The sequence below is a fragment of the Aulonocara sp. 'chitande type north' Nkhata Bay genome, linkage group LG12 (assembly GCF_057382095.1).
Source record: "Aulonocara sp. 'chitande type north' Nkhata Bay isolate Kocher_YH1m ecotype deep benthic linkage group LG12, A_spYH_male_GT1.1, whole genome shotgun sequence".
NCBI classification, from domain to species: Eukaryota; Metazoa; Chordata; class Actinopteri; order Cichliformes; family Cichlidae; genus Aulonocara; species Aulonocara sp. 'chitande type north' Nkhata Bay.
In genome coordinates, this window is record NC_141355.1 from 27,971,578 (window position 1) to 27,996,066 (window position 24,489).

Consider the following 24,489-nt stretch of genomic DNA (forward strand, 5'->3'; position numbering starts at 1 on the left):
GAGGAAAGGAGACCAAAGGATCACTGCTCTGCTCTGCCTGGGCAGCAATCACAGCAACAGGAAGCCCTGCCCTGGCAAGCAGCAAACAGTGCACACATGCAAAGACGCCGTGCATGTACACTCACATGCACACCAACGTGCTGCCTTACGTGAGGAGAGAACTAGAATATCAAGTACAAGTGTTACTTAAAATATTTAACTGTGAGCATGATGAATACACATTTGTGGTGAAAGCTGCAAGTGAAAAAAAAACAACAAGTGGTTCTGGGAACTTTTCTGCTTTCGTATTTTAAGGCTAAATCGCAGTACACAATACACATCATGATATTTTAGAATAACCTCTAAATTATTTTATACATGTTCGATTTATCTACTCTGATACATACACTACACTGATTACTTAATAATGACCTAATATGTTAAATTTAAAGGTACAGTGTGTAAAATCTCACCACTAGATGTCAGTAGATTGCAGACTGCCATCAACTGTATCCTGTTTTGTTATTGATCCTGTTTTTGCCGCTATTAGCAACACCAGTCTTTGGAATTAGGGGTGAGTTTTGATTATCGATTTATCGATTAAAATCGATTCTAGCTTGGATAACGTGATATCGATTCATTAAAATCCTGAATCAATTTTTTTATATAAATTTATTTTGCCCGAAACGCCAGAATCTCAGGTTAAACCTCACAAAATTTCAACAACCACCAAACAGCTAAAACAGTAAATGAGAGCAGGTACACGGATTCTTCACAAAGATGCAAACACAAAGCGCTGACCCGCCGACAGATCAGAATCAGCGAAATGTCGCCTTTCTCACCCAATGGCACGGACACGGTCGGGGCCGAAACCCGACAGCTCGCTGATTCTGATGTTTCGGCGGGTGCGCGCTTTGTGTTTATGTCGTTTTTGCGCTGATTCTGAAGCTGCAGGTTTGATCTCTCTCCAAACAATATTGACTGAAAACGCTTAGCTGTGTCTCTGATAAACCCTCTGTAAGTTTGCTCTGCTTCATGCTTCAACAGCATCGGGTAATGTTCATATGCTGATTAACGGTTTCCTTCTGTTTTTGATGTACTGCAGAATATTTTTTATAAAAGCCCAGGCCTGGAAAATCGCCTTCATGTTTTTCTGTGTTTTATCCTCAGTTACTTTGACACAAAGGCATCTGCTGTGATGCTTAGACCTTTGATAAAGTCTCGCAAGTGTCAGCTTTCTTTTTATAGATATAAAAATATGGAAATGTACTGATACGTGATCAGAATTATAATATTTCTGACTGTCTGAGGCAAAATTTCCCCGATTCAAATCAAATCGAACTGAATCGAATCGTGGATCGAATCGATTCGGGACCTTGTTAATCGGAATTGAATCAATTCTAGAAATCAGTGACGACACCCAGCCCTATTTGGAATGGAGCTAAGGTCATTGGACTTGGACACTTAGCGAATAAACTGTCATATAATCAATCTATTTATCAAAGGGAAAGTGTCATTTTTAGGACACCTAAGCCTAACATTAGCCAGCATAATGTTAGCTTATAACCATCTGTTAATGATCGGTTGTGAGCCAACTCCTGAGAAGGAGAATAACCAAAAATAACTATCAAAAAATAACTAGGCATGCTTACGCACGTTTTCGTCTCTTCGCCACTACATAATGTATTTTAATAATTATAATTCCCCAAAACAGCTCCTCAGATAACCTAAAGAGTATGAAATATATGATGTATAAAAAGCATCCCACTAAACTCATTTACTTCTAAGCCATTACAAACTCCTGCACAACCCTACAAGTTTTAAAGAAGTTTAAAAACAACAGCTAAGTTGTGATTTCAGCTATAGGGTATTTCTAACTTAGACTAAGAGGGTGGATGATATGCGAAAGTGGCTAATGCTAATTTGGCATATGATCTTCTTTTCAGAGAAATGGCGCAGACAGTGTCATTAAATAAATATATAATTAAGTGCAATTCAAGCATCCTCTCTCCACAAGAACAAAGCAAAACCGAGATCATTTGTGACACAGCTAAGGTTCATCATAGCCTGCACGATGCACCTTGGAGGTGCAGATTTATGCACTGGACCTTCAGCTTAGAGTTGCATGGGGTTTTTTTTATCCACATGCACACAAAAAATCATATGATCACATCAGCTAAGCTAAAACTGTTGAGAGAAAAACTGTAAGTCAGATCATGGTTCAGCACCGAAAGCTTGTGACATGATCATTTGGTCAGATATACGAGAGCACACAAAAAGCCAAATTAGCTACAAAATGTTCCCGCTGAAGAACAGCTGGTAATTTTAGCTCTTATCAACATGATATTAATGGGAGGAAATGGGTCGGCTTTTATCGGCTTCTGAGATAAAAAATAAACCGAGTCACAATATGAAACTGAAAAGATGTGAAATCGCTAATTGTTTTTTTGCCATCACTCCACTGAGACACGTCGTCACTAGTGATCTTAGTATTATGATTACTTATTTTTGCTATGTTTTAACACTGTTGCTATAGATGGGAGAGTGAGAACGGCGAGAATAAACAGTCATTACAATCCCATTTTAAGCAGCAGCAATCACGTTAGCAGCCTGATACAGAAACTGCTTTGGTCTCTATAGCTTATTTCTCTTTAATAACTGTAGAGTGGATGAATAAAACCATTTAGATTTTGACTGCCTTGATTGACAAGTATACCAACAGAGACCATTATAACCAGTAGCTGTCTACTAATTAGTCTTCATTCAAATCCTCTCAACCATGCCTTTTTGAGCATATTAAGTTAATTTTTTTAGAACATGTGGGCACCACTGAGTGAAAGTTCAATTTTATCTTTTTTTTAGTACTTTCAGATTTTAGATACAACTAACCAAGTTTTCTACTGTTAGCTGTTAAGTTAGTGACAAGACAAACTGGCAGTAACCAATAACCTAAACTAAATACTTTAAAACGAGGAATCAAGAAATTAATAGGTACTGCTTCAGTGGCTGCCTCCATCCAGTCTTTGTTAATGTTTGTTTATAATGGAGCACTGTAACAAAAAATAATTTCCCTTAGGGATCAATAAAGTATTCTGATTCTGATCTTTTATGTACAGTCTACGATACGAACTAGCAAATTTATACTTTCATAACTTCTCTAGTTTGATCGGTAAACTAAGAAAAAATATCGCCATGCCTGTGAAGAGTCTGCTTCATGGCTGTAAGTGTACATAAAGTTAATAAATGTCCCACCAAGTTTGATCAACAACATCCATAAAAAACAAAAAAGCCGACATGAATAAAAATCCACATACCACTACTATCCAAGTCTGTTTTCAAGAGAAAAGGGTCCAGGAATTCGCTCTAATACAGCCACCATTCAATATTGTTTTGACAAGCACAACTGCCTGCTGTACTGATAGGCAACATACCAGTTAACACAAACCGACACCATGTGACCTTTTTTCCATTCCTTTCACTTCATGTTTTATACTTGAATGCAACAAGCTGCTCTGCATCACGCCAAAGTGGCACGGCCTGACATCAGCTACCCGCAACGAGCTGCGTTGAGGCCGATTGATCAGGTGCATAAAAGCAGAGGCCGACATGAAAAAGACATACAGTCGCAGGGTTGGGATTGGCTGAGGCTTACTGTTCCTGTTTGTGTGAAGTGAGATGTGAAAGAGCTTTGATAATACATAGAGCAGAAAGCGAGACGCACACAGCTTACATAATTGAAGAACATATTGTAAAGGAGGAAGTAGCGCTGAAACATGAGATAACTTTGGGCTTAACTTCCCATAGCCCGAGGAAAGCATCAGCTGATTCAAAGGTATAACACGAGGGGAGGCGGCGATTGCAACTACTAGGCATAGCCAGAGCCCAGTGGTGTTGTTATACAAGTTTAATCTGGATATCACAAAGACATGGATAAGCTTTGGCTCTGTAATCCCTGTTCCAAACACTAACTTGTTGCTCTGTGAGAATGAGCAGGAAACCTTTTGTCTAACACATGTCAAAGGAAAACAATTCGGATGTAGCCATATTACTCACAAAGAAGCTACGGAGTAAGAGCAGGGGTGTAACAGTACTGAAACTGAGACTGAAATCACACTACAAAGATCTGCAAATCTGGACTTGCCATGCCATAAGATTGAAAGTGTTAAAATATTCCTATATTAGAAAATATGTTGACCAGCCATCTATCCCACATGGTGATAGAAGTCCTTCAAGTTTCCCGAAAATGCACTTTTTCAGGTTTCCTTCATTGAATTATCAGAAATAAGGTCAAACATCCAGGATTGCCAGTGCTTGTTTCTTTTATTTTGTATCATCATCATCAAATTGGTGCAGTTTTTATATCTCATCTTTTATATCTCAACAGACAGATGCTTAAATTTATGCTCAAAAATTTGATTTTGGCTTTAAATTCTGAAAACGTGTTTCTTCAGACCTGAAGATTTCTTTATCGGTGTGTTTTAAATTTATGTCCTTATAAAGACTCAAAAATGCTGAAAAAATAGGAACGATTAAATAGCACTAAATGTAAACCCAATTCCACGTGCTTCAGTGTTGGCCAGTACGTCGGCTGTACTGATATACTCTTTATAATGTCAAGCGCGATATGAATTTTTCAAATACCACTACAGTGCTGAACAGATAACATACCCACTGTGGCTTTCAAGTGGTTTAAATGTACTTACTAGAGGCCACAAGAAATGGTGATGGGGCCTAGAATAAACTGATCAGTCTTCCAAAAGCTAAAATACCTCACACTGATGCTCCAGGAGAATCAGAAGGAAATATCTTGTAAAAAAAAAATCTCCGCGTTAGATGTGGAGTGAAAGCAGGGGGTGTAACAGTTGTGAAACCGAGACCAAAATCAGTCAAACGTCTGCCCGTGTGGAGCCTGCTTTAATCATACTAGTCGCAAATGAGGAGTTTAGTTTTTATCTGTGACCCAATCAGAAATCACATGATCAGGCCTCTGGCAAAAATAATTTTTATCAGTCTTCTTTTGAAAGAAAAAAACTAACAAAACCTAAAGCTGTAATCTAAAACCGCTGTTTCTGAGAATTGTTACACCAAATCAGACCTTTACCGGACCTGATTGTAATGAAGTGTTTGCCTGTAACACAGACCTCATCGTGTGTTGTGTTTTGTCAGCTTTGAGGCCTGTACTGTCTGTGATGCCTGTCATTTGCTGCTGACTTCATTCCCTCCTCACATGTCAAATCCACACAATCAAAGCAAAGTCATAACTTGCCTCTCTCTTTTTTCTTTTGCCTGTTGCTACACGAGCCCTATAGTTTAGTATTTCCTTCACATGCCAGGGTCAGGATAATGACAGACTGCAGATTGTGTAAAGATGTTTTGTATTAGTCATTGGTAGGATGTCGGACAGCTGGAAGGATGTGTATTAGTCAGGATACATAATATCATCATATTAACTGTTTCATTTAAGCTAAAACCCCAGTTTTGTTTTCCAGTGCTCAACGTGGATTACTCCTGCACACAGTCTGAATTCCTTCTTATCATCATAGACCCAGCCTTTGCTTTTCCTACTTTCCCAACCTGCCTCCCTGTCTCAGTTCCCACCACAGGAAATAGGCAGAAAGTGGCTGGACTTTATTTCTGTGTCTTAAGAATAGCAGCATTGTGTTATTGTTGTCGGAATGCAGAGGCCTGAGCCCCCCCCCCCCCCCCCCCCCCCCTTAAGTAATAGCAATTTGCCCATATGTAGTGTATAGCAAGAAACAGTGTACCCAGTACAAAAGACAAGTCTTGACCACTGTTTTTATCCCCTCTTGATTTCTCCAGCTCTGTGATGCAGACTAATGCAAACATAGAAGGGAACAAGAGAATATCCACCACTGATGTGTCACAAATCTGTTGCATTTCTGCGTCATCACAGGATAAATGATACACTCCTGACTTTTAATATTTAATTATTATTTTCCCTAAAGCTACACAAATGAGTCACAATATCAAAAAACACTGACAGGTGGGTTGATCATCTTGTTACAAAGCAATGTTCTGCTGACATTCATATGGATATTACTTTTGACACTCAGCTCCAATAGAGAACCAAAACTGCCAATCAATAAATAAACAGATGTATGAATAATTACAAAGACCAGTGGCCAGACTCACTCACAACAAAAATGGCTGCCTGCAATCCAAACAGATCACTGAAGAACTGAGCCCCTACTCACACAGGTCGAAAACCGAGCCAAAACTTTACCTCTGACCTTTTGGGTACAAAATATCCCCACATTATCAAGAGATATTCAAATTTTGGTCTAATTAGCTTAGAAATTGTTGGCCAAGAACAAATGAGAGTGGTTTTTTTTTTTACCGTTAAACACAAAAATCAGTTCACTGTTGAATTTAAAAACAGCTTCTCAGCTCGACTGTCACCGAAAGCTCGACCTCAACTTCTTACTGGAAGGTAAGGGATCAAAAGCTTAGTTTCAGAAAAGTTGATGACACAATCCTTGACTCAGCTACTCACCACTAAAACTGAGTCAAATCAAAACAATTCAGTCGATTCACACATTCACGACTCAAAACTCCACATACATGTCTGTCTGAAATCCACAAGCACTTTATGAATGAGTCACATGATTGTTCTGATTCACTTTGCCAATATTTAAGAGGTGCAATACTCCATCACTGTGTTGAGTTGTTGTTGGGATTTGGCTGAGACATAATTGACTCCATCATTCACTCAGATCAGCAGTGAATCATCTGCAGGCATCTGACTTCCCGGAAGGCTAGTCTAAACCTTTCTACGTTGGGGCTTATAAGGAGCGAACAGAGTTTCTGTGTTAGGCCTTACAAAGTGCCTCTTTTTGGCACAAAGACATTTCCCAAGAATCCTGTTTTTCTGCACTGATAGCAAATTATGTGCTTGTGATGGGACTTGCTGCAAACTGGACATTTTGTGTGAGAAATGTAATCCTACTTTCACTTCAGCTGAGACACGACTCGTATTTCTGCTAAATAGAAAAACACAGCTCTGTCTGACATGCAAGGGCAGAAAATTCTCACATTTGCAATACTACAACCATGAAGTACTTAGCATTTTTGTAAAAAAATTAAACAACAACAAAAGAATAGCACAGTTTAAATGCAGCGAACAACTCCAGCTCTGCACCACGCAGCCAAGGAATCTGGAAAAACTTGTCATGACGGGCAGTGTTTCTTTGGACAACTTGAAAACAAAACAAACTCTTGACCCCATCATACACCTTCACTGTGTGCAACCACCCACACACACATATCCATCAATGTCCAGCAAATGCCGAGCCTGCAAGCGCACACATGCTTTTAAGTGAGATCCTTATGCTGCTGCAGCTAAATCAAGACTATAATCAACATTCTTCCAACAACAAGAACAAGGGTGCATTGGAGTAAAACACACACCCACACACCCACACACACACTCTCTAATTATTGCTGTTTTGGAAAAAACACAGGCACGCATGCGTATCCCCTCTCTAACACTTGCACAAACGTGTTCACACACAGGCAAGTACTTAACCCTAGTGAACGCCTTATATGTATATGTTTGTGTGTGTCTGTGGTGAGAATCCACAGTTAAAGCTAAAATTTTAGGACTCAGATGCCAAAAGCTGTGCAAGTCATATCACATAAACACACACCAACAGCTCAATAATGTCCGGGTTATTGTAGAAAGTCTGTTATGACCAGAAAATAGCCTTCTTTCCTTCCCCTTTTTTTGGTCCTAATTTGTTTCTTCTTTATTTCTCAGTCAACTCCCAGCTCCCTGCCAAATTATCTCCCATGGCTCTCCTCTCTCTTTTGCTGCCTCCTCCCTCTTCCCCACTGAGGCCACTGTGGGTCAGACCTAGAGCTGGGCGATAGAACGATAACGATATGTATCGCGATATAACTTTTACTCGATAGAGAAATCAAGCTATCGCGATAGACCTCGCCGCTCTTGTCCTCTTAATATAAAAAAAAATAAAATAAAATAAAAAAAAAAGGTCAGACAATCCAAATCAAGTATCGTAGCGCAGAGCCGAACCAATCACAGCCGCAGCGTCACGTCGCGTTACGTACAGCACAAGTACCAAGCCGCACGTGTGTTTGTTTGGGAAGCAGCCGGCGGGTAATGGAGCCAGCGCGTAATGGAGGAAATGAGTGTGCCGACTAGAAAAATCAACCGAGCGTGACCGAAGAGAAAACAGATGATGGTTCCAATGCCGGAGAGATTGTCGAACGGAAGAGCCATAGAAGTTCCGTAGTGTGAAGGTATTTCGGCTATTTCAAGTCTGACAAAAAACAGAGTAGCGTGCACTGTAAATTGTGCCGAAAGCAAGTCTGGAAATACAATAAACTGGTGCATGCGTCACACTGTGCGCCACGTTATTGTTTCGGTGAAATGAATTTCTACAATACTGTTACTGTTAATTGTACTCTCTGCAGTGTTTAAATGCTTACATATACACACAGTTACTGTCCGTCCACACATACGACTCGGTTATGCTTCTATGCCCCAGCTTTGTTTACTTTTTCCCACCGAGGCTTCTAGACTTCTGATTGGCCAACATTTCGGCACGGTTAGGAATCTAGCGCCACCTGCTGCTTTGGCATGTTCATAGCAGCGTTTTCCTTCATTTCTGCCTTTATGTGTGGACGGGATTATTTTTCAAAACGAAAACGGAAAATCTCCGTTTTCAAAAATACCCGTGTACGTGTGGACGTAGCCTCAGTCTCTGACTGGAAGCGCTAATGCGTCATTCGGCTTTTGTCAGACTAAAGTAACTGTTAAAACTGTTTGAAAAGCTAAGCTATACAACAAGGAGAGATTGAGAATTTCCTTTTAGTTCTCAGTTTATTTGATATTGACAAAAGTTAGTCAGTTTTGTCTGTTCTTCTGTAAAACAAACTAAGATTTATTTTTAGAATTAATATTTTGTTTCTAAGTGGAATTGACAATTTAGTCTGTTTCGTTTGTTCTATTTTGAAACTTAAACGCTTTAGCGGCTGCCTTTTGTGTAGTTTGCAATATTTGCCTTTATTTATCTGAAAAAGTCTCATGTTCCTTAAGTACATCTACCCTGTTGAAATTATTATGGGAAATAAATATTTAAATAAAAACAAGCTGCTGATTATTTCACATTTTACTTGTGAGCAACGGCACATTTAAATCTTACAAATATAGTTATTTGGCTTATATCGTGATAGATATCGTTATCGCCTGAAATGAAAAAAACATATCGTGATATGAAAAAATCTCATATCGCCCAGCTCTAGTCAGACCTCTCTCGTGGTCTCATCAGTGGATTTCTTAGAACCCCTGGGGGAAGCGGAAAAGCTGACTCTGATAACATCTCAGTTCAAGACATCGAACCATGACAGTGTCTGATCCGCATCTGATAGCCAAAGCTTCAGAGTTCACTCCTCTCACTTGTTCACAACTGGTTCAAAAAACAAAAAAAGTAAAAATGATCACGATTAAGCTGCACTCCTTTCTTTCACAGCTTCCAGGATATTAATGTGCTGTATTGCATAAAATCCCCAACCAAGTAATCATATCAAAATGCACTGCTAATCCTGGATCGCACAGGAATGAAAATGTACAGAAAGCCAAAAGGATTTTAAGATCTAACCAGGCTGTCGGATTAATAAAAGTCATAAAACACTAATGCTGTTTAGTTACAACAACACCACATGTGAAGGTTTTGTTCCTTCTATAGCTCCACTCTGATTAGTAAATTGCAATGAGAGCAAATGCACTACATGAATGCCAAAGGTCAGGCATAATGTTCAACTCGAGCTCATTTTTAATGGCATGTCTCTGTTAGAATATACTTGTGATTGTATATTCAGTTTTTTCTTCCCTTTCTTCCTTTGCATTGATACGGTTTTACGGGCATAGCCCACTTGAGATCAAATTGGGTTGCATGTGGCCTATAAGTGTGACACCCCCACTTTAACCATACCACAAAGAGCAAAAGAGAAGTGAAGACAGAACCAATGCATCCATGCATCAGAAATCAAGAAAATCTGTGGGGAAGTAAAAGGGTTTTTTTCTGAGAAATAACAGTTTCACTTGAGACTACACAAGCCAAACAGGAATCTGGAAGTGCTGCAAACCTGTAAAAAGATTACAGATAGGCTTTAGTCTGTGGAGGGTTTTCACCAGCTTATAACAATGACGACCAAGACTGAAGAATTTTTTAGGATGTATTTTCAAACAAAAGATACTATCACAACAGACAAAAGAGTTAACTTGTGGTTAAACTACAAAAAAAGGAATATTTCATGACTCAATACAGTTTCACCTTCTGATGCAATCAGTTCGGTCATTTTAGTTTGTGTCTGATATGGTTCACTGTTTTCCAGCTGGTATGGCCTACATTACATTCTCTTCATGCTGGAAGCAGGAACTAAAGTCCTTGCTGTCTCTCTTTCGCCTTTCTAATTCATTAATTTCTGCACAGAAGACGTAGCCATGGCTGCACCTACATCGCTCACCATCGCTCTTTATCCCACACTGTAAGTTATGGTGACTGAATAGCGCTCCCTTAACCCAATGCACCGTTAAATATTCTCCTGGCTTTGCAGGCCTGTCTGGCATAAACCACGTCAGGTTGGCTCGACAGAGTTAAAATTATCAGCCAAAGAAACTATATACAAAGCCGTGTTACTTTACCACCCAAGAGGGATATTTTTTGCCTCTGTGGCTCAAGGTGTGACTGTTGCATCGAAATGACTCAGTCGTCAAAGTATGCAGACCTCACAAGGTAAATATGTACCCTGCAGGTAAGCTTCAGCACCTGTTAATATCACACAGATCACACACGGGCAAAAGTAAAATAACATAACCAACGAAAAATGTAGAAGAGGCAGAATTATGCAAAGAAAATGTTAACGTGAATGACAGCTCATTATTACCTCCAATATAATGTTGTAATTATATTGTGACCCAAACAGTGGTGCATGTAATGGGCCTTCTAATTTTACTGAAGTCAGCATGTCTTTATGCTATTTTACCCATTTGATGGCGATTAAGGATGGCAAAACATATCTGGTGGTCATGAAAATGTTTTAAATAAAAAATGCATTTAAGCCTTGATGTGGTACTCCCCAAGTTATATCACAACAAAACAAACCCCAATTGAGTGTTAATACATTGGTATTAACATGTTTAGCAGCCTCTGGTGTTTTTTGTTTTCATCTGAACCATAACCCCAATATTTTCCAAAAAGCATCTTAGAATGTAGTTTTCCATCTGCTCTTTACTACACATTTTTTGGTCAGAGGATTTCAGCAACCACCACAGCTAGTGAAGCTTTTACTTTGAAGGATCATGCTCCTGTAGTACACACACAGACCAACGTTGCCACATAAAGCACTCCACATTCACACACCTTGAACTGAACCATCACAACTAAAGGCACAACACGCCTTCACCTTCCCAAAAGTACCTTCATTTCAAAGCTCTAAAAGCTGGAATCGGTGCAAACAAAGACACACACACACACACACACACACACACACACACACACACACACAAACAGCCATGAGCCAGAAATAGACCTGAATTCCTTCCAACACACACACACACCAAAATGAGTACTTTGATTTACTCTCTCTCACACACACAGACACACACTCACACAGCACTGGACTCTCAAACCAAGTGGCTTCTCCCCACTAGTTTCTAATCTCCATCCAGCAGTCATGAATAGGCGCAAACTAAATTTCAGATGCACGTTTTTAACACGGTATTTTTTTAAAGCGCACTTTATCAGTGCCTGTCTCTGTATTTAAATACCTGACACGAATCCCTAAAATCAAGGGTCAGTGGGATTAGTATTGCGTCATCACCATGGCGACCACTGCTGAGTAAATTTGCGCCAAAGCCTTAAACAATTTTTGAGTGACATAAATTCACTCGAGTTAGTTACAAACTTGCCAACTGCACATTTCCATGTGTGTATATTGTGACAGCTGTGCTCGCTGAGACAGAAGAAGCTGTTCTGTGGTTTGACAGGACCAAGTTAATTTCTAGTTAAAAGAAAAAAAAACACTTTAGGGGCAACAGGGAAAAAAATTAAAGGAAAATCTGCGCCAGCACCGCCTGCATGCAACCAACTCGGGAAGCTACTCCTGCAGACCCTTTAAACGATACACAACCACGTTTTTTTTTTTTTTTTTTACATTTCTTTTTTCCGACCTTGAAGAAAAAATGTTCACATGGCTGCTGCATATTTTGGGATTAGTCGCCAAGCGGCTACATTTAATAAAGAAAGAAAAAGAAAGAAAGAAAGAAAGAAAAGTTTAGCAATGCTAAGAAGAGAGTGTGGGAGAGGGAGGGGGGGTGAAAGTTACTGCCACAACATACTCACGTTCTCCGTTATCTCGGATGGGCACCCACCGCAGCACGACGACTAACCAACAAGTTGGACTTCGCATAACGGAAATGTGTTGTGCATTAAAGTAAGTCTAAACGACGTCAGTGAAGAGCAACGTGAAGTGGACACCGGAGGAGAAGCCGTGCGATAAAAAGTCCTTCGCTTTCTCCCTCATTGTGACTGCATGCGACTGGTCCTCCGCAAAAGGGGGGAAAAAAGAGAGAGGAAGAAAACTTTCAGCCACGAACTTGACGCGGAAAAAAATGGTTAGCCCTCGTTTCCGTCAAAAAAAAAAGAAAAAAAAAGTGTGGCGGTCCAGTGAGCTTTCGCGATTAAACTTACTTCCGCATTTGTATTTTCAAAATAAGACTTTCTATCTTAAGGAGGCAATATCCGAATTGTAACACCGTTATTACAGTAGACTAAAACAAAAGTAAAATATTGCGTGGAAAATATTTTACTTAAATTAAATAAGAATTAAAAATGAGTTTCTTTTATAAAGACAAACAAACTGTATGCTTACAAAGCTCATTAGAATAAAAACCACCAAGGTAATGTGCTTAGTTTTAGCGTTTGCTTTTTTCATGTTCATTGAGACTGCAATGTCTACATGATGAGAAGTGTTTGCATTGTAATAGACTGACAAATGCCACCCCAATTAAAAAATAAACACCAAAAGTAACACTGAAACTAATAAAAACTGAACTGAAACAGAACATTTTCCAACAATAAAAACTAAACTGAAATGAGCAGATCCACACAGGAAAGGAACTGAAACTAAACCTAAATGAAAATAAAAATTCAAAGTGAAATGTAATGTACTTTTCTTGTCTTACTGCTCTGTAAAAACAATTTTTTAACCGTACATTTACAAGTCACCTTTTCTGCCTTACATGGCGAAATTAGAATGACCAATAAGTCTATAATGCATGTCTTTGGACTGTGAGAGGAAGGTGGAGTAGAGGAGGAGGCCCACGCAGGCACACGGGAAATGTCCAACCAAAAGGGCAAATGGAGAGTCAATGCAAATAAGACAGAATACGCGTGTGTGTACTGTAAAGCTGCAAGGAGTAGAGGTAGTGAAGGTGCATGACTTTAAATACCTGGGGTCAACCATCGAAAGCAACGGACAGTGCACAAGAGAAGTGAAGAAGAGAGTGCAGGCCCAGAGACGAGTGTCGGATGTGATTTGAGATAATTACAGCAAGAGTGAAAGGGAAGGTTTACAGGATGTTGGTGAGACCTGCTATGATCTATGGTTTAGAGATGGTGGCACAAACAAAAAGACAGGAGGCTGAGCTGGAGGGGGCAGAGTGGAAGATGTTTACATGTTTGTTGGGAGTGGCCAAGTTAGACGGGATTAGAAATGAGTACATCAGAGGGACGGCTTGAGCGGTTTTAGGACAAAGTTAGTGAGATGGTCTGGACTTGTGTAGAAGAGAGAGTCTGGATATACTGGACAAAAGATGTTGATCACAGAGGAGGCTCATGGATGTAGTGAAGGAGAACAGTGCAGATGGTGTGAATCCTATGGATAGGGTCAGCTGGAGCCAGACCATCCACTGTGGTGACCCCTAAAGGAAGCAGCCAAAAGAAAGAGTAGAATTAAATTGTTTTATTCAAATAGATGGCCATTGAGATTGAGATCTTCTTTTCAACAAAGGGCATACAGTTTAAGAGCACAAAGTCACAATGACACAGTATACACGCTCAGAAATGAAAAAAGCTATGTACAAGAGGTCCCTTTAGGGGTTGCCAAAGCAACCCTAAAGGGACTTGCTGTAAATGAGAAGACAGAAGGAAAAAGAAAAAGTACAAGAGTAGTTGCAGATACACAAATATAACATTTTAAAATGCTCCAATGGAATCAGATAACTTCATAGTTTTTTGGGGTTTTTTTAGCTTGTTCCATCTGTGTGCAGGAAAGTATTCAAATGTAGTTCTTCCATAGTTTGCTGTGGGTAAAAGGTACAGCCAAGGTAACAATGTCCTGTGAGCTGACATTTAAAGTCCTATGTTTAAATTCAGGCAAAGAGCAGAGATAACCAGGCGATCTTTGTGGAGTCTTGCAAATAAACCCCATACAGTGCTGTTTAAGATCTCTAGTACAAGATGAGAACAGGACCCTCTGTGATGAAATAGTGATACATGAAATCAACATAAACCACACCTTACTTTTTTCTTCTGTTTTGTATTTCTAATGAACTTTCCTTTATATTTTCCTTTCAGTTTGTTTCCACAGTTCACTTTTACTTCATTTTTCATTAGTTTCAGATTCAGTCTTTTTAATTCTTATAATATGTTGGGTGTTTCTAGTAAGTAGACTATTACAAAACAAACGTCACATTGTGATGGCAGTTAACATGAAATCATGAAGAAATGTGGGGCTTGTTGACAAATTTGACCAAAATTACACAGATGAAAACTTGGGACATTTCCTGTTTGATTTATGTATTTATTTATTGTTAGTGTGTTTTATGAGAGTGCTTTACTTTGTTTTTATTGGTTTTCAGAGTCAAGGTTTCATTTTTATTTGAGTCAACTGAAATTCTATCACGCCTACTTTTAGTTTTCAGTTGTCTTTTTGCTATCAATATCCTCACTTTGCATGCAACATGGCCCCTGTTCACATTATAGTAATTATTTATCGTCACCTTAGATCGTGTTATTATTAATTATACACGTGGCAAGTATTAAACAGCTGACTGCATTTAGCAAATGCTCTGTTTAAATGCAGAATTTATTAAAAATACAGTAACTGAATGTGCTCATCTAATTCTATTTGCAAACTGCAGCTGTCAGATATTTTCCTGTGACATGCATGTGGCGCAAGACAAGCATAAAACAGCATGAAATCAGTCTCTTAATTGTACAGCTCAGTGCACACCAACTAAATTACTTACAGCCACTTTTCACTGGCACTGTGCTCGACATGATACAATCAAATATGAACCTATTTAGGAATATGCACCAAATATTGAAACAAGGCACAATCTGCCTGAAAACACGCATGTCATTTAATTTATTGTCATCCTGTATGACTGCATATTCACAAAAAATATGAAGTTAAATGAGCTCACAACAAACACAGGATGTTTGGGACAGCTGGGCGGTCTATAATCACTCTGGCCCAGCAGTGTCAGCAACCTATTTCCTGTGCAAACATGCTTATATGTTTGCCACCACTGACCCATTTTTATGCACACAAACACTGTATTGTGTCTCAGCTGATTTCACTCAATGAGATGTATCCACAGCTGTAAATGTATCCTTTAATAATCTTCTAAAACTGTCATAAGGACAGATTTTATGACAGAAGTGTGATATACATAGATGAAAAAACACTTTCTGAGTCACCAGTGTTTAGCTTTAAGAGTGTACTTTTATGTTGAAATTATCAGGGAGGAAGTAGCTCCTATTGAATACCATCCTGGGCAGGTTACTGCAAAAGGTGTCTAGTTTCTTAGGTGAAGTCTTTTAGTTATTGCACCTTTATTTTGGTACTTTATTTATGGATGCAGATCATTAAAAAAAAAAAAATTATTAACAAAACAGATGTTCAGGTGTGTAATGTTGTTTGCTGTGGCTTTAACTCAGTAGATCTGTACTATGCTATACTTTAAAGTAAGGAGATCACTTAAATGTGACGTTAATATTTTCTCTTTCTCTCTAACACATAAGACAGGGGAAATAAAAACAAACGAAGACATATTTTATCTTGACCTACAATGGATTGTTGTGTTTTTCTGTTTTGTTTTTGCTTTTTACTTCTCTAGAGACCCGAAATCCGTTGTTTATTTCTTGTTTGATGGTAAAAACGTTAAATTATATTGCCAGGTATGAGTATAAAGTTTGAAGCTATTTGTGAAATACATATCTAAAATTGTTAAACAGCGACATCTAATGGTAGACGGCCTGCAGTGCATGAGGAGCGTGTGCCTGTTTATAGAAAACGTCTTTTTTACGGTATCATAAAGGGAAATCGGTTAAAAATCACTGGATATTTACACAATAAACTTACATTTCCTCGAGTCTATCCCTTCTGTCACTGAGCAAAGGCAGGATATACCTTGGACAGGTCACTAGCCCATCGATTCAGACGTAGCCACACTTACTGACATTTCAGAATCACAATTTAATCTAACATGCCTTTGTACTGAAGGAGGAAGCCAAAGCACCCGCAGAGAACCCAGCCAGCAGAGTCGAGGCATCAGACTGCATGACAGTGTTAATTTGGCACAGTCACATATTCCTTCAGTCTGCGATTACAGTAACAAACTTTTGGAGTTGTGAAAAAATGTACCCATCCAACTAGACTTTTAATGATACGTGCTAAAAATGAAAGCTGTCTCAATATTACATTTTGCAATTTGAAAAACAAACAAACAAACAAACATAAAATCACACTGTATCACTCCTACCCCTTTTCTGCGCAAGTCATTCATGTATCAGTGATAATGGTGTTATGCACTAATGAAAACTAACGGAACTGAACCGTGTAACCAAAAAGTGATTTGAATGGAGATGAGACTTCATGACAAAATTAAGAAACCAAAAAAAAGAGCAAAAGTCAGCTATTGTGGTTGTAGATATATGCTAATGGCTGCAAGTGTAATAATGTAATTGTGAATATAACACAACGCACACATAATGTGAACAGCTCCATGACTGGATATGCTAGAATTTCCGTGTCAGCAATTTTAAATTTGAAAAGTCTCTCAGTTTTAACATCCAAAGTTTAATAATAAATATTTATATAAACCAAGAGCACCACACACATTTTTGTGTGAGTTCCCCTTATCTAGAGATTTTCTACCAGTCTGCCGTGGTGAGAACGGTATGTTGTGCTCTGGGAGCAGCATTGGAGCAGACTCAATAAAGTAATTAGTGAGTCTTACTCTGGGATTTCCTGCAAAGTGGGAAAACACTTGAAGTTAAACAAACTGTTATCCATCATGGGCAATACTGAAGGCCCTCTGCATCACTGCACAGACAGCAGAATCAGCTCTGCTGCCACAAGGACAGACACAGAAAAGTTTTCATACGTCATGCAATAAATCTACAATGCAACCTTGAACGTACTGAAATTGAGCATGAGCTACAAGAGTACAAAAAAAGGCTAACTATGCGTTTTCATGCTCATGTTTTTCATTCCCTCTTTTCCAATCTCTCCTTCTGTGCTCCATGTTTCTTCTAGAGGAGTCAGCATTATGCCGATTGACTCCACTAGAAGCATGTAAAGGCTTTACAGAAAGAAAGAGCAAGCCCACATGCACTTCCCCTTTTCGGTGCTCACCATGAACCCTGCAGAGTCACGCCTGAGAGGTCCGTCAGCTCTCTTGTGTTTGCTGTGACTTTGCTGCTCAAGTTCAATGCATGTTCACTGACGGTTCGCTGCAGGCCGAACCGTCAGTGCTCTGGCAGTTTGCAGGTTTTGAAGAACCTCACACATCTATTCTCTGAAAAGCAGAAATAGATCTTTAAAGAATGATTTAATTTCACTGCAATTTAGAAATGCAGCTGGTGAGACAAAGTGTGAATATGTGTTTATGTGTTACTGTTTAGATCTCCTCTAGTGAGCAGAAGAGCTCACAAAGATGCAGGAGAGATGTGTGCAGTCTGTGTCTGTATAGCTATTTAATATGACTGTATGCATTCAGACTCATACTGTACCAAGACTGATATAAAAGCTAGGAAGTGGCAATAAAAACTAAAAACCAAACTAGGTGTAAAACCTTTGCAATTAAAATTTCAAAAACTAGAAAAGATAATAGTCAGGTGCATTTCCCTTAATGTCTTGATATGATATACATGCATATTCAAATACAACTAAAAAACACTGAAACAAGAAGCTCGCCCTCGAAACTAAATTAGGAGAAAAGTGAAATGAACTTCAAGAAAAATGCATGTGTGTGTGTTTCTGTGTGTGTCTTTTTTATGTGCTGCAGAGCTAATGGCAACCCAACGAAAGAGACGTCTCTCTTCTGTATTGAAAATGTCAAACATGCACCATTAAAGAATTTCTTAATCCTTTTGCAAGTGAGAAACTGAGCGCATCAGACACCAGACATACAGTTATATAAAATGTGCTTCTCCATTTCTGGAAGAGAAAAAAAGAGACAAACAGTAAAAATAATCATCTAATCCACTGTCGTCCTAAATGTCTTACTACTTACATGGTAGTATTCAGTTCATGAAGGCACTAATAGGTCAGGAGGTGCAGGTAAATAGAGCAGGCAGTAAGCAACACTTGCAACCCTGCAAGACTAACGTGTCGCAGAAGCTCTGCAAATAAGGCATTGAGCCCAAGGCTAGCTGCACCTCACTGAGTGTGCAGTCACAACAAGCAAAGTAAGTAGTTTCTTGACCAGTTAAAGTTTGAGACAGACACCAGATCGCAGCAAAACACATCTCTTCATGTATCATAACAACGTTCTCTCAGGTGGCAGTTGCATGGGGGATGTGGATGGGTGGCATGCATTAATGATATTCATGAGCAGAAGTCTGGAAGGACTTCACACAGAACATTCAGATTAATTAAGAGAGGGAACTCTGAAGTCCAGTGATCAGTTTGTTAATTACTCTACCTTATGTTTATGAGTTTATCAATTACCTGTACATAACTTATAGTTAACTATGCCACATCATACCTGAGCATTTTAATTCTGCTGTGCTTTTTAGCTCTCATATTTATATGGTTTCTGTTCTGATAATCAAGACATAAGGCACTCTGCAGATCTGCAGTAATATGCACAGCGAGGCAGTAAAATACAAGCTTGTGACTGGAGTACAAATACTTTAGTTTTCCCATTTTGTGTGAATTTAGGCTATACTTCCTCTGAATTATACCTCAAAGGGAAATAATACATATTTTGTACAGAATACGGTACATTTCTATAGATTAAAGCACCGAAAGACTGACAGGTAAGATATTTTTGTGCTGCAGAGTGGTGATAGAGTATTGATGATATTTTAAATACATGTTGCCGGTGACATTTACATAATTTTATTCAAGTAAGGTTTTGAATGGAGTCTTTTTATGCATTTGACATGCTCACAGGCAGCTCAAAGGAAGAAGTTTTGACACAGCCAGGTGAGACTGCCAAAAGATGAAGCTGTGCAAGCAGAGTGGAACAGGAGAGATGAAGGTAAGAGAGTCCAGTTGAAAATCACAATGTGGTTTGCTTTAGTCTGCTCTACTTGCCTGCATTTTTGTAAAAGTCATGCCACTAAAGGTGGAGCAGTAGACAGAATTCCTATTAAAGCTTCAGGTGCTGAACTGTGAATTGTAATTCACCCACAATGCACAAAAGTTCTACACGGGAAGCAAAGCACGCCTGTGGGGGGAAATAAAGGTGGCGACTTACCTGGAAAAGTTCAGTGCTTCTTAATTGAAGTTTTGACAAAACTCCTGGTGAAAATGAGTAAAGGTTTTGGAGTCTCGAAAGGAAGGAAAGCAGCTTCAGCGACCAGGTCACAATGCTACAGGCACAGGCGAGAAAGCAGTGATGGTACCGAAAGCGTAGTGATTCTGCTGCTTTGACCTTCATGTCTCAGCTCTCACACTGCCACAGAAAATACACAAAATATAGAGAAGATCCCTCAAAACCCTTTCCGATGATTGTTTAAAAAACAGGTTAAATGGGCCCCTTTTTCTGCACACATGAGATCTGATCATGAGACTATTTCCATATTTCAGCGCCAGTGCTGACTCACACAGACCTGTCTACGATTCACCAGACTGTAATTCAGATTCTCCCAAAATGTTAAAAGGGGTTGACTTTAGTTTGCTGCCTCTGGCTGCTTTTAGGATTATTTCCGATGAGCAGAACTGTGCTAAGGGGGCCTGCTACCTGACCTGCATGTAAACCGCTTTGCAAATCAACACCTCGTACCCCAAAGGGCTGTTAATAAAATTCCTTAAAACCGTTTGTTCCATCTACGAAAAAAAATCTGTGCAGAATTAAACATAGACAACAATATTGTTAGAATATGAGCGAATCATATGAACCATATGAAGGTGAGTGACCTTCATATAGTTTCTGTAACCTGGAGGATATTGGACAGGCTGTGGAGGATGGAGGATTTAAACAGGTTCAAACTCGCTTGAATACTTTTATATTATTTTAATTTTGCTCATTAGGCATAAATCTGAACATAATGAATAACATTTGGTCAACTTTGATAATCAGGCAGTGAACATAAAGGTCTAAAACAGGGAGAATTACTGATGGATATTTTCAGAGGCCTTGGGAAAGCTATGAGTGAGAAAGACAAGCTATAAACAGGGGTACAGAAAAGCAATGATATGAGTTATAACTGTAGAGATGAGACTCAAGTTTTGCTTTTCTTCCTGGTAATTACAATATAATACAATTAGCTTGGGTTCTGCTGAAAACAAGCAGCAGGAGGAGCAGCAATAAAGGCTGCTGCTGTACTAGGCTTCTATTAGTCGATCTCCTCAAATGAAAAAATTCAGTATAGCATTGTTAATTCTGTCAACCACACAATTGCTGCAGATTTTTTGGTGGCACATCCATGACACAAGTGTCCCGCTCCACCACATCACAAGGAACTCTACTGGACTGGGATCTGGTGACTGTACAGTGAACAACTTGTTGTGATCAAAAACTAGTTTGAGATGATTAAAGCTTTACCAACTGGCGTGATATCCTGCTGGAAGGAGCCCTCAGAAGATTTGATCATCAAGGAATGGTCGGCAACAATACTCAGATAGGCTGTGGGATGTAAATGATCCTCATATTTGCTTTGCTTGGCCTAAGCAAATATGTCCCACACCATTACTCATCAGCCTGATGTGCTAATCAGGCTGATCAGTGCTTAATTTTGACCATGATCTGAATGTTGCACTAGAAATTAATTTTTTAATTTTCCAACTTAGGTGAATTAGTCTGATAGTTATTACAGCTATCATAGTTAGTTATCACCTATTCTTAGTTGTCAGGAGTGGCACTCGGCATGGTCTTCTGCTGCTGTAACCCATCTGCTTTAGGGTTAGATGTGTTCTGCATTCAGATATTCTTTTCTGGGTACCTTGGATGTAAAAAGTGGTTTATTGAATTCCTGTTGCCTTCCCATTCTCCTGTGAACTCTGAAATGAGCAAGGAATTTCTGCCCAAAGACCTGCTGCTCACTGGACGCATCCTTTTTCTCACCAGCCTCTTTAAACCCTAAAGATAGTGTGGGGGAAATCCCAGATCAACCATGCTCAGTTTGAACTTCATGAGGTTGCCTTGACCATGTCTACGTGACTAAATGCTTTGAGTTGCTGCCATGCAATTGACTGATCAGATACTTATGTTAAAGAGCGTGCCTAGCAAAATGGCTGACACGCACAAGCAAACAAAATGTGCAACTGTGTGCGAAAACAGACTGACTCACATTTACAAATTATGTCTAATTAGGTGAAAACGGTTAAATGTTTAGACAAAAATATCCTAAAGAAATTCAGAGAAACTGTAATATGTATAATAAAGTTTATTTATGCAGCACTTTTTTAAACAAAGATACAAAGTGCTTCGCAGAAACAAATTAAACAGAAAGCATAAAAATGTGGAAATGAACAGAATATTAAAGACATTCATAAAAGCTTTCAGTAAAAGGAAGTTTGAAGCAGACAGAGTCAGTCAATATCTGCAGAAGTGATTACTGTATCAAAGTTATATGCATTGATCCCAACTACTATAGAGGACATGACCTCTTTAATCATTAGTGCATAATATGGAAATAAGTAGCCTAGTAATGAAATGAAAACACATTTTTTGTGCCTTATATTGTTGTGGTTAGAGGAATTTTGCCTGTTTCAAGAATGACAACGAAATATCTGAGGTAATATTGGACCTCAAGTAGACTGTGGCACTTCTCACCCTCGTTATTTAAAGATTTGAAGGGCCAGGTCACCCAGATCAATAAAAATACTGGCGATGGCCATACACAGTACATACACCTGCACCTTACTATAGTGAATTATCTCAGCGTTACGGGAGTTTGACCAAAACAGAAAATCCTGAATATATAACTTGAAATATGAAAACTGTCCTGGAGCCCAAGTCATTAGGTTGAACACGATTCAAAAACAGTCCAGCAGCTTTGAAAAGTTGCATCACCAAAAGGGGTGAAAGCTGGACAGCACAAAACTGGGACTTCAATCATAAAGCTGCAGAATTGTCTTTGCACTATAGCGTGGTTAATGTGACATAACAACTTCAAACTCTGTGGATTTGTCTTGTGCAACGTCTCCAGATTGTTATTACACAACAGAAATCACCTCATGCTTTTCCTTTTCCTTATAAAAAGACTTTCCTGTTGTGACCTTATCAGTTACCTGTTGTTTTTTGCAATGTCCACATGATTAGCAAAGTAATTTGCATGTACAATCTCTGCAGAATGATAAGGAAGGAATGAGAAACGTCATGGTTCTTATTAAGGGAAAAAGGTCACAGCAAATATAAAGCTGCATTATTTTATTTGTATCTAATAAAGGATCAATCAAGGCTAAACTCATTGCATCATTTTTGAAAAACTGATGATTGTAATACAAGAATTATGATTTTAAAATTGCAATTGGCAAATATAACTCGGTTTGTGGACAAAGAGCATATTTTGTGTTTTTTGGCTTATACAAAGGATAGTGTTAACATTTATGGCAGTTTTTCCCCTCTGACAGGATTTTAAAATAATCTCAAATGCTTTTTTTCCTTCATTTGCCATTAGTTAAGACTGCAGTTAAGTCTCCATTCAGTCACTTCACTCTATTGCTGGGTTCAGATAGGTGAAGCACTGCAGAATGATCAGGAAGGAATGATATACTGTGGAAAAAGAGGCCATCTACCTCAGTAAGCTTACTGGCTCTGAAGCCACTGCACTCTCAGTTCCTCCACCTCTTTGCCGTACCAGTCATGGAGTTTGGAGAAGCAGCCGGTTCCAGGGCATACGGGGCTTTCCAGAGAAGCACCTTTTCTCCGGGGAGGCACAGGCGGAGCCCTCGCTCCATCAGCTCCGTATCCAGTGACATTTGCAGGGTCCCCGGAGCTTTCCCATACCGCACAGGATGAAGCTCCCTCCACAAAGCCGTTAGCCAAGGCAGCTGGTGGTTTACTCCATGCAACACCATTCTCCTTGGAGGGCCCAGAGATGAGCTGCAGCTCATCCTGTTGGTTCTTCTGGGCAGAGAAGGAGGCTGACATGGGAGGGACACTTGATGATGACGATGATATGGAGGACGAGGAAGATGAAGAAGAAGATGCTCCAGACCTGGACCGTCCCATATGGTTTCGCTTTGAGGACTTGGGCCTGCCCTGCAGGTTTCCAACTCCAGCCCCAACAAAGCTGCCTCCGGCAGCCTCCTGGATCTCCTCCAGCTGCCTCTCCAGCTCTTTCACCACCAGCCTCATGTAGTCAAAGCTGGCCCTTGACAGCGCTTTCACCCAGGACTCCATGGCTGCTTGGTTCTCAGCAGCCATCTTGTACACACGAGCTTTGGCGCAATCAAACTTGATGGCAAAGGCGAACTCCTCGGTCGACTCACACAGCTCCACGGTGCATCCTTCAAGAACGATGACGCCAATGGGCTCTCGGCTGTCGCGCTCTTCGAAGTAGAAGAGCATGTTACCCTTCAGGACAAACCAACGGCGGTGATAAGCAGTGTTGCGCTCCCCCTTTTTGAACAGGAAGCCCGTCTTGTCTGGTGGTGAATCACAGGTGGCGTAGTGCGCCATGCTGCGCTCGTTCAGCTTCATCTTCTCCCCTCCTCCGTTTCAGATTTATTTACCTAAGAATATTACAAAGTCAGAGGTCATCACAAGGTTAAATTTATCAGCTCATACTCAAAAGGTACAACAAGAACCTGCACAGTGTACTTCCTGCCAACTTTAACTTGTGCTTATCTATGTTTGCTGAAAGAAAAAAAAAACTTTATCACAGTACCATACTAAATTGTGGTTCACTGACACTGTAAAGTAGTTATAATAAGTTCTTCAATAACAGTCTATTTGCATTTCTCCTTTCAGAAAAGGTCAGAGCCGTGGGGCAGGAGTTAAAAATGAGTGACTGAATTTTGCACTCTTGGGAACTTTAGAAAGGGCACATGCTTGCAAAG

The 24,489-nt window shown here is 39.5% G+C and overlaps 2 protein-coding genes across 3 annotated transcripts in view; both read right to left on the reverse strand.

The window, feature by feature from the left end:
• Nucleotides 1-12,694, reverse strand: part of sh2b3 (SH2B adaptor protein 3) — a 72,581-nt gene extending 59,887 nt beyond the window's left edge. Inside the window, exon 1 of one of the 2 annotated variants that reach the window (XM_086314795.1) lies at nucleotides 12,362-12,694. The gene's annotated coding sequence lies outside the window, so the exon portion shown is untranslated. The remainder of the gene's footprint in view (nucleotides 1-12,361) is intronic. The other variant, XM_086314793.1, reaches the window with a different exon arrangement.
• A 9,160-nt stretch (nucleotides 12,695-21,854) lies between these two features.
• Nucleotides 21,855-24,133, reverse strand: LOC147317631 (sesquipedalian-1-like). The gene has a single exon (XM_086314797.1). The coding sequence runs from the start codon at nucleotides 24,128-24,130 to the stop codon at nucleotides 23,234-23,236; it is 897 nt and encodes a 298-aa protein (XP_086170923.1). The 5' UTR covers nucleotides 24,131-24,133; the 3' UTR covers nucleotides 21,855-23,233.
• Between the last annotated feature and the right edge of the window lie 356 nt (nucleotides 24,134-24,489).